Source organism: Ictidomys tridecemlineatus, chromosome 3, assembly GCF_052094955.1.
Source record: "Ictidomys tridecemlineatus isolate mIctTri1 chromosome 3, mIctTri1.hap1, whole genome shotgun sequence".
Taxonomy (NCBI): domain Eukaryota; kingdom Metazoa; phylum Chordata; class Mammalia; order Rodentia; family Sciuridae; genus Ictidomys; species Ictidomys tridecemlineatus.
In genome coordinates, this window is record NC_135479.1 from 26492649 (window position 1) to 26505459 (window position 12811).

General features: G+C 36.9%; 1 protein-coding gene across 19 annotated transcripts in view; it reads right to left on the reverse strand.

Annotated features, from left to right (window-relative positions):
* Positions 1-1640: 1640 nt before the first annotated feature.
* Mbtd1 (mbt domain containing 1) overlaps positions 1641-12811 on the reverse strand; it is a 65930-nt gene continuing 54759 nt past the window's right edge. For 17 of the 19 annotated variants that reach the window (XM_078042260.1, XM_040268977.2, XM_021724105.3 and 14 more), the window contains 2 exons: positions 10665-10856; positions 1641-4842 (listed from right to left, as the gene is read on the reverse strand). In XM_078042260.1, coding sequence (XP_077898386.1) covers positions 4724-4842; positions 10665-10856 — 311 coding nt within the window. In that variant the 3' untranslated portion in view covers positions 1641-4723. The remainder of the gene's footprint in view (positions 4843-10664; positions 10857-12811) is intronic. The other 2 variants (XM_078042262.1, XM_078042261.1) reach the window with 1 other exon arrangement.

Sequence of the window (12811 nt, forward strand, 5' to 3'; positions counted from 1 at the left end):
ATTTGATACTAAGCTGAAAGAAATGGCTTTGTTCTCCGGTTACTGTGGCAGTAGCCATTTATTATGGAAGAAATATCTAATCCTTCTCAGAACCTGGGAATACTCAACATATTCTAGGGCTGCAGAGGAAAAGTGTAGCACTGGTTGTTAAAGGAAACTAATAAAGAAATAAACATCCCTGATAGCATTAACAATAGAGAAATGTTTATTTCTGTAAGAATTATTTGTGGAAATGCAGACTAGTCAAGTGGTCTAGATTTACATGTTTGTTGTCTACAAATTAGGCAAGTTACTTCCAAAGTCTAAAGATTTTTAAAAAGGAATACCTATTACCAGTGCAATGCTGGATTAAATGAAATAGTGTATACAAATACAGTTAACTTCCATGTGTCTGGCCCATACCTGGTATACCTGCAACTCTATCACCTTCCTTTTTATTCTGGGATGAAATACTTAAGATTGCTTCTTTTCCAGGCTAGAAGCAGGAATCCTACTTTTCAGATTAATTTGGCTGGATAGGCAGTTATAAAATGCATTTGTAGCGCTCTCTTGAATTTTAAAGAGGTGGATTTATAGTTTTAAGAAAATGATAAAAATGAAATCACTTCTATGTAGGACTTTATACTGTGTTTTATGAAAATTGCTACACTAAACAAAATGAATGACATTGTGAGGGAAGCAATACATTTGGGGGCTGAAGGTATCCCTAAGGTGGAGTGTTTGCCTTGCACATTGAGGTGCTGGATTTAATCCCCAGCACCAAAAAAAAAAAAAAAAAAAAAAAAAAATGTTTGGTTTCTCCACATTCTTGGTACATAACTCCTAAGACCCTTGGATTTTCTTTTGCCTTAAGGATCTTTTTGTATGCTGAGGTGACTGTGGGGAGAGGTTAGTTTCCTGACCTCAAGGTGGGGATATGCTGGTTCTTAGAACCAATTTGTGCCTATAGGGATTGGAATTGTCATCCCACAACCTCTAGGAAGGGCAGGGGGGACTAAAGGTTGAGTTGATAACCAATGGACCATGCCAACTATGCCTATATAATGAAACTCCCATAGCAAGCCAAAAGTACAGGTTTTGGGGTTTCCATATTCCTGAGTTGCCTGGAGGGTGGTGTCCATAGAAGACACAGAAGCCCCATTCACCTTCCACATGAGTTGCCTTGTGCATCTTAACTGTATTCTTTATATCCTTTATTTAAAAAAGGGTGATTAAGAAAAGTGCTTCCGGGGCTGGGGATGTGGCTCAGGCAGTGGCGTGCTCACCTGGCATGTGTGCGGCCCGGGTTCGATCCTCAGCACCACATACAAAGATGTTGTGTCCGCCAATAACTAAAAAAATAAATATTAAAAATTCTCTCTCTCTTTAAAAAAAAAAAAAAGAAAAGTGCTTCCCTGAGTTCTGTGAGGCAATTATGGAACTTTTTTTTTTTTTTTTTTAAAGAGAGAGGGAGAGAAAGAGGTCCTGGGTCTAACTATGGGTCCATGCTGGCCTCTGTTTCTCCTTGCCTACTAGTAGGAAATTCCTCCTCTAGGAAGGAACAGGGGCCTCTTTAAGAGCTGCTTATAAGAAGGCATTCAACATTTTGAATAAAGCATCCCCCTCAAACCACAACACAGTAAAGAATGCTCAAATACAGCTTAACTTTAACATTTTATTTTGTGTAAAAAAGGGCAAATTTAGTGAATTATTTTAATCTTGTACACAAAGTTATAATTTTAATGCTTTTCACATCCATGCTGAAAATTTGCAATTTGGTAAAAATGAAAGGAACATAAATTTCTCTGAAGGAATTTTTCACGCCATTATATACACTTCATGAGAAAGTTTCAAACACTTTCTCAATGATCACAAGTTACCAGAAAATAAAAGATTAAATTTGTACAGATATTGATCTATATATCAAATACATACAGAAATGATGTAAAAACCTTATGCAGTTTACTTTGATCTCTGTCCTCAAAAGATTTGCCTAGGAACAGAGAGATGCTTTTCTTTTGTATAAATGACTGTGGCTTTATTTAAAATATGAAAATCAAAGGAAGAAACCCAGTTTAATCACAGTATTTTTAAAATCCCTTCCCAATATTAAAGGATCATTACCAAATATATAGCACCATAATACAAATATTGATGGGAGAGGGTATTCACATCACACAAAATTAATAATAATAAAACAAACAAACACTGAAAACCCGTGTTAGTATCCGTAGAATAAGAAGTTGATAACAGCTTTAGCTTTCCTCATACACAGCAAGGAAAAGGTTAAAGAGTTTAAACTACCAAAAGTCCCCAAGTAATCCTAACAGGAAAACAAAAACAAAAACAAACCCAAGGTCAGCAGTACACTGTGAACCGTAAGAGAATGGGTCTACTGAGTTGTACAATCAAGAGTTATGGCTGAGACATATATCTCCTCTGCATTGACTTATTTTCTGTTCTCAGCAGCAGGAGTTAGAGTATGAGTAATGAGGAGGGCTTCAGGTTGTATTTAGACTGTAGGAAGTCCTTACCAACCCTTAACTGTTGGTCACTGGATCAAGACAAAAAACACTTCATGAGTATATGGGAAATCCTAAAACACTCAGAGCCTGGTTTTTGCTATAGAACTGGAAGCTTATAAAACCTGGCTACAGATGAGCATTCACAGAACTAATTACCAGGACTGGCTGGCTCCAAATCACATCCCTCCTGGTTTATTCAGTTCCCCAGAGGGCTCCTACACCCAAGGTACTCCTAGAGTACACCACAGGCTTCTTGAGCCTGCATCATGGAGCCACAGTCCTGTATTTAATCCACTGAGCCTGAGAATAAAGACTGCTGTACCCTTTGCCTTGGAACTCTTCTAGGCTTTAAGTTTATGGGAAGATTCTTCGAAGTTCAAGATTTGGGAAGTGTGAGGATGTCACATTTATGGTAGGTCCCTCTCAGCAATGTTGTTTAAGATATCCAGTAATTTACAGCTGAATTCACATATATTTGACACGAGAATCAACTTGCGTTGATGTGATCTGCATTTATGCCCCCAAAGAGTCAGTATTAAGAAATGGTGACATGCGATTCCATACATTCTTACATTATAAAGTAACACATTTTACTTCCAGTAGCTACTACAAAATCTTATGATATTAACCCCTCTTGCATAGAATGAGGTAAACCTGTGCGTATTACCAATGCTATTATTCCCAAAAGTAGAGCAATATTTTAGAAAATAAATTGCTGGTTTTAAACGTTCTATGCATTTTAAAATTCAAACAAAAATCTTACCTAAAATGGTCTCCTGGGACTTTCTAACATTTTTTAAAGCATTTCATAGGCTGAAGGACTGTAGAGGTTAATCATTTTGATTAATTTCTAATTAGCCCTGCCTATATTCCAGAGGAGATGGTCAGTATTATCACTCTGAAGAGGCCAGGCTAAGACCCAGAAGCACTTCTACAACAGATGCAATGAATTCCTGAGAGTTTAGTTTATGAACCTCACTGGTAAACGCTAGAGCTCTCTCATTCAGTCACAACTCGGTAGAAGGTTAGAAAACAGCAAACCTTTCACCAATTTACCCTTGTACCCTAATTTTAAAGGAAGCCATGTGAATTTTAAAATAGGGAATGTTCAAAATGGTCCAAATCACTTACTGTTATTACTGTTAAAATAAATTCTGACTACAAATAAAGATAATTCATACTAGATATAGGAATTGTATGAAAATTAAATTCTCTTTCAAATTAGTTTTCTAACAAATCCAAGCTAGTTAAATGTGGAGCTGGAATGATTTTGAAATCTAAACCTATTTCGGCTTTGAACAACTTTTGATTGTTTTGGTAATATAGAACATCCGTTTTGGGGTGTGGTCATGCCAAGTTGCTATCTCACAGATGGAGGGAAATGTCAGAGAATTAATCAGAATCCCTTTTTGTGGGATTTGTTTTAGTAAGGAAAAGAAAATAAACTTAGGATAATATTGCATTTTCCCTAACCCCGCAACATGTATGTCGAGATCCTGTATATCTTGTCAACCATTCCAGTTTAAACACTTTAGTGTTAGGATAATTTGAATCATTTTTTACTTAAAAGAACACATAAATGTATCCAGAGTTCTTCCAGTTTCATATAGAACTCCAAATAAATTTTCACAGAATGAAAAACATTTCTGTACAAACATTTAAAATGGGCTGCAATAAAATGCCATCAAGCAGAATTAATTACCCCTTCCGTGATCTACATGGTGATGAGCCCTCCATGAGGGGTTCAGTTGCATATTTCTGCAGCAAAGGAAGCTGGAGATGTGACTGGCTTAACTTCTAAAATCCAAAAATCTCCCAACAGGTACCAAAAAGGTTCATTTGTAATGACAGTTCATTTGCATTTACAACTATATCCTTCTTAAATCATTTCCTTCAATCCTGCTACCTAAACTTTAATCTTACCAAAAAAGTTAAGATTTTCAGTTCTTGTTAACAATGCACATAAATCCAAACTTGGAAAATATTACAAAATTCTTTCAAAAGCTTCAAATACAACACAAAAATTGTCCATCTTTTTATAAATTGAAAAATTTCCCCCCCACCCGGCTAAAATAGTTTCCCTACCCACCTGAAAAATCTGGAACTGAAATTTTCTGTGTTTAGCAAAATGTCCCAGTAGAATAGCCCGCTGTACAGCTGGATTATAAATCAGTTCTGTGTAAAATTTTCCCCCTCCCACCCTCAGTTTCTGAGCCACCTCATGGCTCTTGTTTGATGTAGAAGTTGGCAGAGCCATTGCTTTCTTGATCAGATGCTCCTTGAAGGAAGTTGTAATCCTCTCCATCTAGCAACTCCTCCTTCAGCTGCAACGTAGTCACTGCATATGAGAGAGAGAGAGAGAGAGAGAGAGAGAGAGAGAGACAGAGAGAGAGAGAGAGGGAGGGAGGGAGGGGGAGGGAAATAGAGAAATGTACAGGATGTTATCAAGCTTCTGGAATATCCAGATTGCCTTTACTCTTCATGTTCCTTCAGCTTTATAGTTAATAAGACTTCTTCATCAATAAATCTAAGAAGTAAACACCAGAGGGCTGGGGATGTAGCTCAGTGGTAGAGGGCTTGCCTAGCATGGGTTTTGATTCCTGGCACTAGAAAAAATACAACATAACACAACAAAGCACAACAACCCTGAAAGTTTAAACATTTGATTTAAAAAATTATTATTTTATTATTATTTTAAAGTGCTGGGTACTAACCCAGGGCTTTGCATGTGCTAGGAAAGTGCTCTATCACTGAGAAATACCTCTGGTCTGAATTTTAATTTTTATTGTATACTGGCAATTTAGGAATGTTCTAGAAAGGAATAATACTGCATAGTGGACACCTTTGATGGAATGCTCAAGGTAATAGTGCTCAGTAATCCAAAATAATTGTCTTTATGATAAAGTATTCACTTTTATGTCAATGTCTACAGAAACAATGGCATATTCCTTGCATACTTCTAAAGTACAATACATAATAAGTATGACTTTAATATGAGCCTACTGTCCTTAAGGAGCACCTTTGATTTATTTTGTAGTGTTAGAAATTAAGTTAAGGGACTTTTGCACAGAAGGGAAGTGCTTTATACTATTGAGCTATACTCCTAGCCCAGGAATACCTTTATTAAAAAGACCCCCCTAAAGTAAAAACAGCATGAATCTCATAATGAACATGCATATATTATGAATAATATGAAACAATATTTGCCATATAAATTACATTTATATTAATTTATAAAAATAAATCTGGTATTAAACTCCTATATTTAAATTAAAGGCATAGAAAACTTGGGTAATTCTTTTAGTTTAACGTCTACTGGGCTAGAGGCATAGCTCAAGGGTAGAGCACTTGCCTCACATACACAAAGGCCCTGGGTTCCAATCCCAAGGCCACACACAAAAAAACTACTGACACTAGTAATGTGAAAATCACTGATGCAAAACTACTAACTTGTCCAATGGGATCACTTAATAGTAGTACACATTGCCTGGCCAAGTTCTTATCTGATGACTCGCTTTTTAATGAAAACAAATTCAGAGTTTAGGCAATACTCTATTTATGGATAGGTCATGTTTGAACAGGTTTTAATTTCTATGGAGGACTGTTTTTAGTTTCCAATATTTTATGACAGGAAAGAGGAATTTCATCTTTGCTGGGTCCAAAGCCAGAATTTCAGGTCAGGTTTAACTCTTGAGACTTTCCTATCTCCTTTAATAAACTACTCTTAACTTGTTACTACCCCTCAACCTAACTACCCAGCACCATTAGACTGCCCACAGAACTCTCTTTGTCAGACTAGTTTCATGAACTACCCAACCTCTCAGAGATGTGTTCAGTTTTCCTAAAATGTTATTGTCCAGGAGGTTGGAATGTCGCTCAGTGGCAGAGCACTTGCCTGGCATGTAAAAAGTCCTGGGTTCAATTCACCACGTTACTCTCTAACCCAAATTGAGCTGGTAAAGTTTCAAAAAAAAACACAAAGCGTTTTTTTTTTTTTTTTTTTTTGGGAGGGGGAGCAGTATTTAGCATTGAACCCAGGGGCATTCTCCCACTGAGCTACATCCCCAACTCTTTTTATTCTTTTTTAATATTTTATTTACATTTTAGTTTTCAGCAGACACAACATCTTTGTATGTGGTGCTGAGGATTGAACCCGGGCCGCATCCATGCCAGAAGAGTGCGCTACCACTTGAGCCACATCCCCAGCCCCTCTTTTTATTCTTTATGTGGAAACAGGGTCTTGTTAAGTTGCCTAGGCTGGACTTGAACTTGCAATCCTCCTGCCTCTGCCCCTTGAATCACTGGGATTACAAATGTGTACCACCATGCTCAGTGAAGTTACAAATAATTTGAAATACAGGTGAGGTGGTCTCTTAAAATAATACAATCACTGGAATCTAGTCCCATGGTGAGTAATGCTAACCTTGCTCAACTTCTTCAGGGTACACAGATCTACTAAATTGGCAGCCACAAACTATCCCTATCCCCCTCCCCCTCTCACCTGAGCCTGGGGTCAAGCTAGACAAGTGTTCTACTACTGAGCTATAAACACCTTTTAAAATCTGAGTATTCTGAAACCAGAGATTTCACATAAAGAATTGGCAACATTTAACATCCTTAAAGAGCTATATGACCAGTGGGGAGTGATGGGCTGCCACACCCTGTATCTGGGCAGCCTGAGAACCCTATCTATCACTAGGCCCCCAGGCTCATGCTGTTCACTTTACTCACTGAAGTAACTTTGAGCCTCTGGAGGTGAGGTATCTGGCTCCAAATCAAAGGAAAGACTTTTTTTTTGGTTTGTGTCTATTAGGTATCTTTTCATTAACAATCTGGAATGAGAGGATGCAAATACAGTAGTCCCCCTTTATCTCTGGTTTCATTTTTTGCAGTTTCAATTTTCTGTGCTTAACTATAGTTTGAAAATATTGAATGGGAAATTCCTGTAATATATAATTCTAAGTTCTTCATTGTACCTTATTCTGAGTAGAGTGATGAAACCTTGTGCTGTTTGGAATGTGAATCTTCCCATCATCAGGTCTATCTGTGCCCTATATACTACCTGCCTGTTAGTCACTTAGGAGCTTTCCTATCTCCTTTAATAAAGTTATCTTCGTTACTGGATGGACTATCATAATATTGTAGTACATGTGTTCAAGTAACTGCTCACTTAACCCAAACAAGAGCAACAATGCTGGCAATTTTATTGTGGCACTTTGTTATGGTTTTTCTATTTTATTAGTAGTATTTCTTATGTGCCTAATTTATACATTAAGCTTTATCATAGATATGTACATTAAGAAGAAACATAACATATATGTATAGAGTTTGGTACTACATGTGGTTTTAGGCATCCACTGGGGTGGAGGTGGTCTTAGAAAATACTCCACTTGAATAAGGGAGACTAATGAATATGGAAGGTAAACTGAGAACTGCTCATACTGAAAATAAAAATGTAAATTTAAGAGAAGAATTAGGACTCAAGAGCATTAAGGGGGAGTAAGCATTTACATTTTTCATGTGACAGTAATGCTGTCACTAATGTCACTATGTAGAACAGTATTAAAATGTCTACAACTTTTTGTGTGTGTGTGTGTGTGGTGCTAAGGATGGAAACCAGGACCTTGGGCAGGTGTATATTAGGCATATCCTCTAACAGTGAACTACACTTCCAACCGCCATATCCTGATTTTACTTACACAGAAGATTATTTTAAAAATTTAATGACCTCTGACATCTTATTTACTAATTTACAGGATAATCTTCTGAGCAGACAACTTATTTTCTTGTCTTACTTTGGTACCTGTGTTGGTACTGGTGGTTAAAAATTCAGTAGGCCAAAGACAGAAAAGCGAATACACTGTGTATAATAACAGCAAAATTAACACCAATCGGATTATTGAAGGTTAAGCAAACAAAACTGTGCAGTTCTTTCCTTTCTTTAAAAAAAACAAACTACTTTTAATAAAATGCTGTTATAGAGAACTGTATTAAATGTATAATACCTATCCTTCATGTCACATGCACTAAAATGTTAGGGACATTTTAACAATACCACAAAGATAAACACATAGATAACAAAACCCAAGTTCATTAAAGGTGCAGTACCCACAATAAAAGGTTGATTAAAACGATATCTTGTTGTAGGATGATCAGATGGCTAAATGAATGGGAACTACCGTGCCTTAAGATCAAACATGTTCCATTCAAACAGATGTTTTATTTTTTTAATGTTAAGAAAGGTAAGCTGAGATTCTAAAGCACATCTGAAGCTACGTGCATTTGCTGCTAATAACAAATTTCTGGATTAGGCTTCTAGTCATGTTAAAATATGAAAATGATGTACTTAAAAAAAATCACTCAAGATACAGATGATACATTCACTCAGATGTGGAATGTTTTAATGAAAAGTTTCACGGAATCAAAAACAAAGCCTGTCTAGTATGTTCACACTAATCATTTTTCCTTCAGGCCTTATTCTCAATGAATGATGGATGAAATAGATCCTGTGGCCAGATGTCATCTTCTATACAAATGCTTTTTCTTAGCTCTCTTTTTTAAAAGGAAGTCACTTTGTTGACACTAATCACTAACATTTCATGAAATAAACCAAAAATGACATTTTCCCACTTATAAAGCCCATAAATAATAAATTCTCTCAACAGCTAACTAAATTGCAGTTTTCAGATAGTTAAGGTAACAAAGCTGTCTCTACAGTTTCACCAGAGTAAAATCACACCATGTCCCACAAGATGCACCCCCAAGTCAGAAGACACAACAGACACTAAAGGAAGAAGGAAGTCACATAAGAAGCCATGTGCTGCTTTCTGTTTGGCAAGCCTACTCTAAATTCTTGGGTTTTGCCAATCTAAAAAATCAAATTCTGTTTTACATGAGTTGGGACCTCTCACAAAATGACACATGCCTCTAAAATTAGTTTTGTCTCAAGAAAATACACCCCAAATCCCATAAAAATTCAAACATATTCAGAACTCAAAATGTCTACACTTAATTAGGTAAAGAAGACTATTTCATAATTAGCAAGTATAAAATGAAAAGTTAAACAAACAAGAATAAAAACAACTGGAAGGTTCTTCAGACAGACTATGAAGGTTTTTCCATTAAAGAGCAAGTAACTTTGTAATTCTAATCTGGACATTGGGGTATCAGGGTGATCATCAGAAAAACACTTAGGAAAGGGGAAGATGACCTAACAGACTATGAGAGATGCAAAAGATAAACAATATATTCTAAAATGGACAAAAAAAAAAAAAGGCTGATAACTTCAGGGGCAAAAATGTTAGCAAATAGAAGAAAGAGGAAAACAGGTAGGCACTAAGTCTTATCTAGGTTTCCAACACATAAAAGACATTTTAAGGAATACTGAGAACTTTGGCTTTGAAGCCATATCATCTCGACTCATGCCTAAAGTTCATCATATGAAAGTGAAGCTCTCTGGCATCCTCTGAAACCACCTTGTTCTTAGCAATTACAAATGGCCAAAATAACCCCTTCTGCAGTCTACTAATCTATTACTCTGGCCTCACCAACTAAACTCAAGACAAATGCCACTTTCTTAATAAATCACTCATTATACATACATAAACATGAAATTATGGCAATAAATCTCAAACCCAACACCAAAATTACATAGATATCATATTTCTAAATTTATGTTATTCGATAATGTTTATGGTAAATGTTACTACCAAAGAGCACACTTATTCTAGAAGTCAAAACACAACCTTTCCATGAATGAGACCCTATGGAATGCACAAACAAAGCCTCACATTTGGATCTGATCGATCAGATTGTTCCTTCATGACACATTTCTCCCCTAGGTCAAGTCACAAAGAAATCTGCCAATCTAATGAAACCATAAAGTATTACAATTGCTTCATAGCTCCATAAAGCTGAAATAACTTTACCATAATTTGAAGCTTACCAAGTATTTTATAACAACAACAACAAAAAAACCTTTCCTGATGATTCATCTTTGTGATGTGACTACCAAGGATCAGTGAGAATGAATATTTTAGTTAAAAGAAAAAGAAAACTTTAATGAGGCAGCATCTGACACGCCAGACCATGCTTTGTCTCCCACCACCCAGCCCAGCACTTTACCCTCTGCAGTACCTGTAGTGCTGAGTGACTCGTTACCTGTTTTGAGGCTGGGCCTGAACTCTCGGCTAGTGCTGGGAGGTGGGAAGGCCTCTGGGGCTGTCTGTGCTGGCAGGGCTCGGTATGGAGGAGGAGTCAACTCTTCGTCACCAGAGAAGCTCCTCCGCACCCCGCCTGTCATGGGCAGGCTCGACAAACTGACAGGCTTCTTCCCAACTGGCATCTTCCTCTCTAAACATCAAGTCAGACTGAAGTAAGCTTTGACTTACGTGCGTGGTACGAAAAGTGCAATGCATAACTAGGAAGGCTGGGTTGCACAGGACACTGCAAAGAGAACCCACTATGCTAGGGTTGTATTTCCTGCAACAATGGAGTGTTTGAGTTTGTGTGAGTGTTGGGAGTGGTAGTGGGAGACACCGTTTCTGCTCTCTGAGTGCTCTCTGACTGCCTCCTAACTCTCCAGTATATTTAAAAAAATTACAAAGCAAAATGAACTATAGAGACCATTTAGTATGGAGAACAGCTAGCTGGCTAATTTCTTTCAAGAAAACCTCAGCTTGAGGTAGGGTAAAAAAACAATGGAAAAGTCTTTTTTCCCCCTTTCTCAGGCCATGCTGGGGACTGGGAGGACCTCATAAATACTAGGCAGGTACTTTACACCAAGCTACACTCCCAGACTGAGAGAAGATTTCAAAAGCGATAATTTCAGGGTAGTATTTCACTGGCCAAATAAGCTCAAATGCTGGTTTTCAGGGAGAAAGCAAAGTAAAACAGTTTTAACTGCATTATCCAGGGGGCAGGATTTTACTGATATAAAATGTGCTGCTCCCCTAACAATAAATTCTCTCTCTCTCTCTTTTTTTTTTTTTTTGATACTAGGGGTTAAACCCAAGGGTGCTTTACTACTGAGCTTCAATCCCCAGTCCTTTTGTTTGGTATTTTGAAATAGGGTCTTGCTAATTGCTGAGGCTGGCCTTAACTTGGAAACCTCTTGTCTCAGCCTCTGAAGTTGCTGAGACTACTGGCATGTGCCAACATGCCTGGATAACAAGACATTCTTTTAGAAAACATTTCTAATTCTTATTCTGAAAAGCACTTCTAAAATTTAAAAGCTCATTGCCTGAAAGTTCTTTAGCTGCTTTCTTTTCAAACAAAATTTATGGTACCCTTCTGATATAGTTTCATTAGCCTTGTAGTGCTTACAATAGAGCTTTTACTAATCAAAAATATACTCTCAACGTTACTAATACCAAATCACCAAGTATAACGCATTACTGAGGTTGACAGCTGAAGGATACTTACACAGCTTTGTGACTCTAAGTTATTTCTGTTCTTGTCCAAAGTCTACAATGACCCAGGTAAGAGCAATCAGAATTATGCTTCCCAAAATCAGAACTAAAAGATAAATCTAAGACAACATTCCTATGTAAAATGATATGGAAGCTAAAGTTCCAGTAAGTACACATTCAACTCTCAACTGCCAAACCAAAATCATGTGCAACAACTACTTAGACTTTTTTCTAATAAATTATATAACTTATAGAGGTAAAATGGCAAGGAACAATCTCCAAATCCTACTACTCCCAGTAGCCCTGAAAATAGTGAAATTTAACAGAAATTAGTGTTGCTTTTCCTGCTCCAGAATTACTACACCTTGAGAAAGAGGCTTTTAAGATTGAACAGATTGATCCTCTTTGCAGAACTTATTTTCAAAAGAGCTAGTTAACAACTACACCTTTACAGCATGAATTCAGCTCATAACCCCCACAAGCTAGAATGATGAAGCCAATCAACCATGTCTCTGTAAAATGTAAACAGTACCAAAGAACATCCTAATAAAAGATTTTAAGTACCAAAAAGACCAAAGAGTTATAAGATGAAACAACAAAGCCAGAACATAATAACCAACCAGCAAACACAAGGTTTTATAGCCCATGTACTACTGAGATAAAAGCCCATGTACTACTGACATAAAAGCTTGTTTTGCAACGAATGACTTAGGTTTCTAAGCCCCAAGTTTGTTCTTATTTAGCTAAATGGTGTTGTGGGAAAATTTTCTAATAAATCATTTTGTGTGTGTATAAAAAAGCAGCAGATAAAAACTGCTCCTTCTTAATACTACACTCTTTATCTTCAATTCCAACATTCAGAAATTTTATAATATTTTGACAACAAAACCATACTCA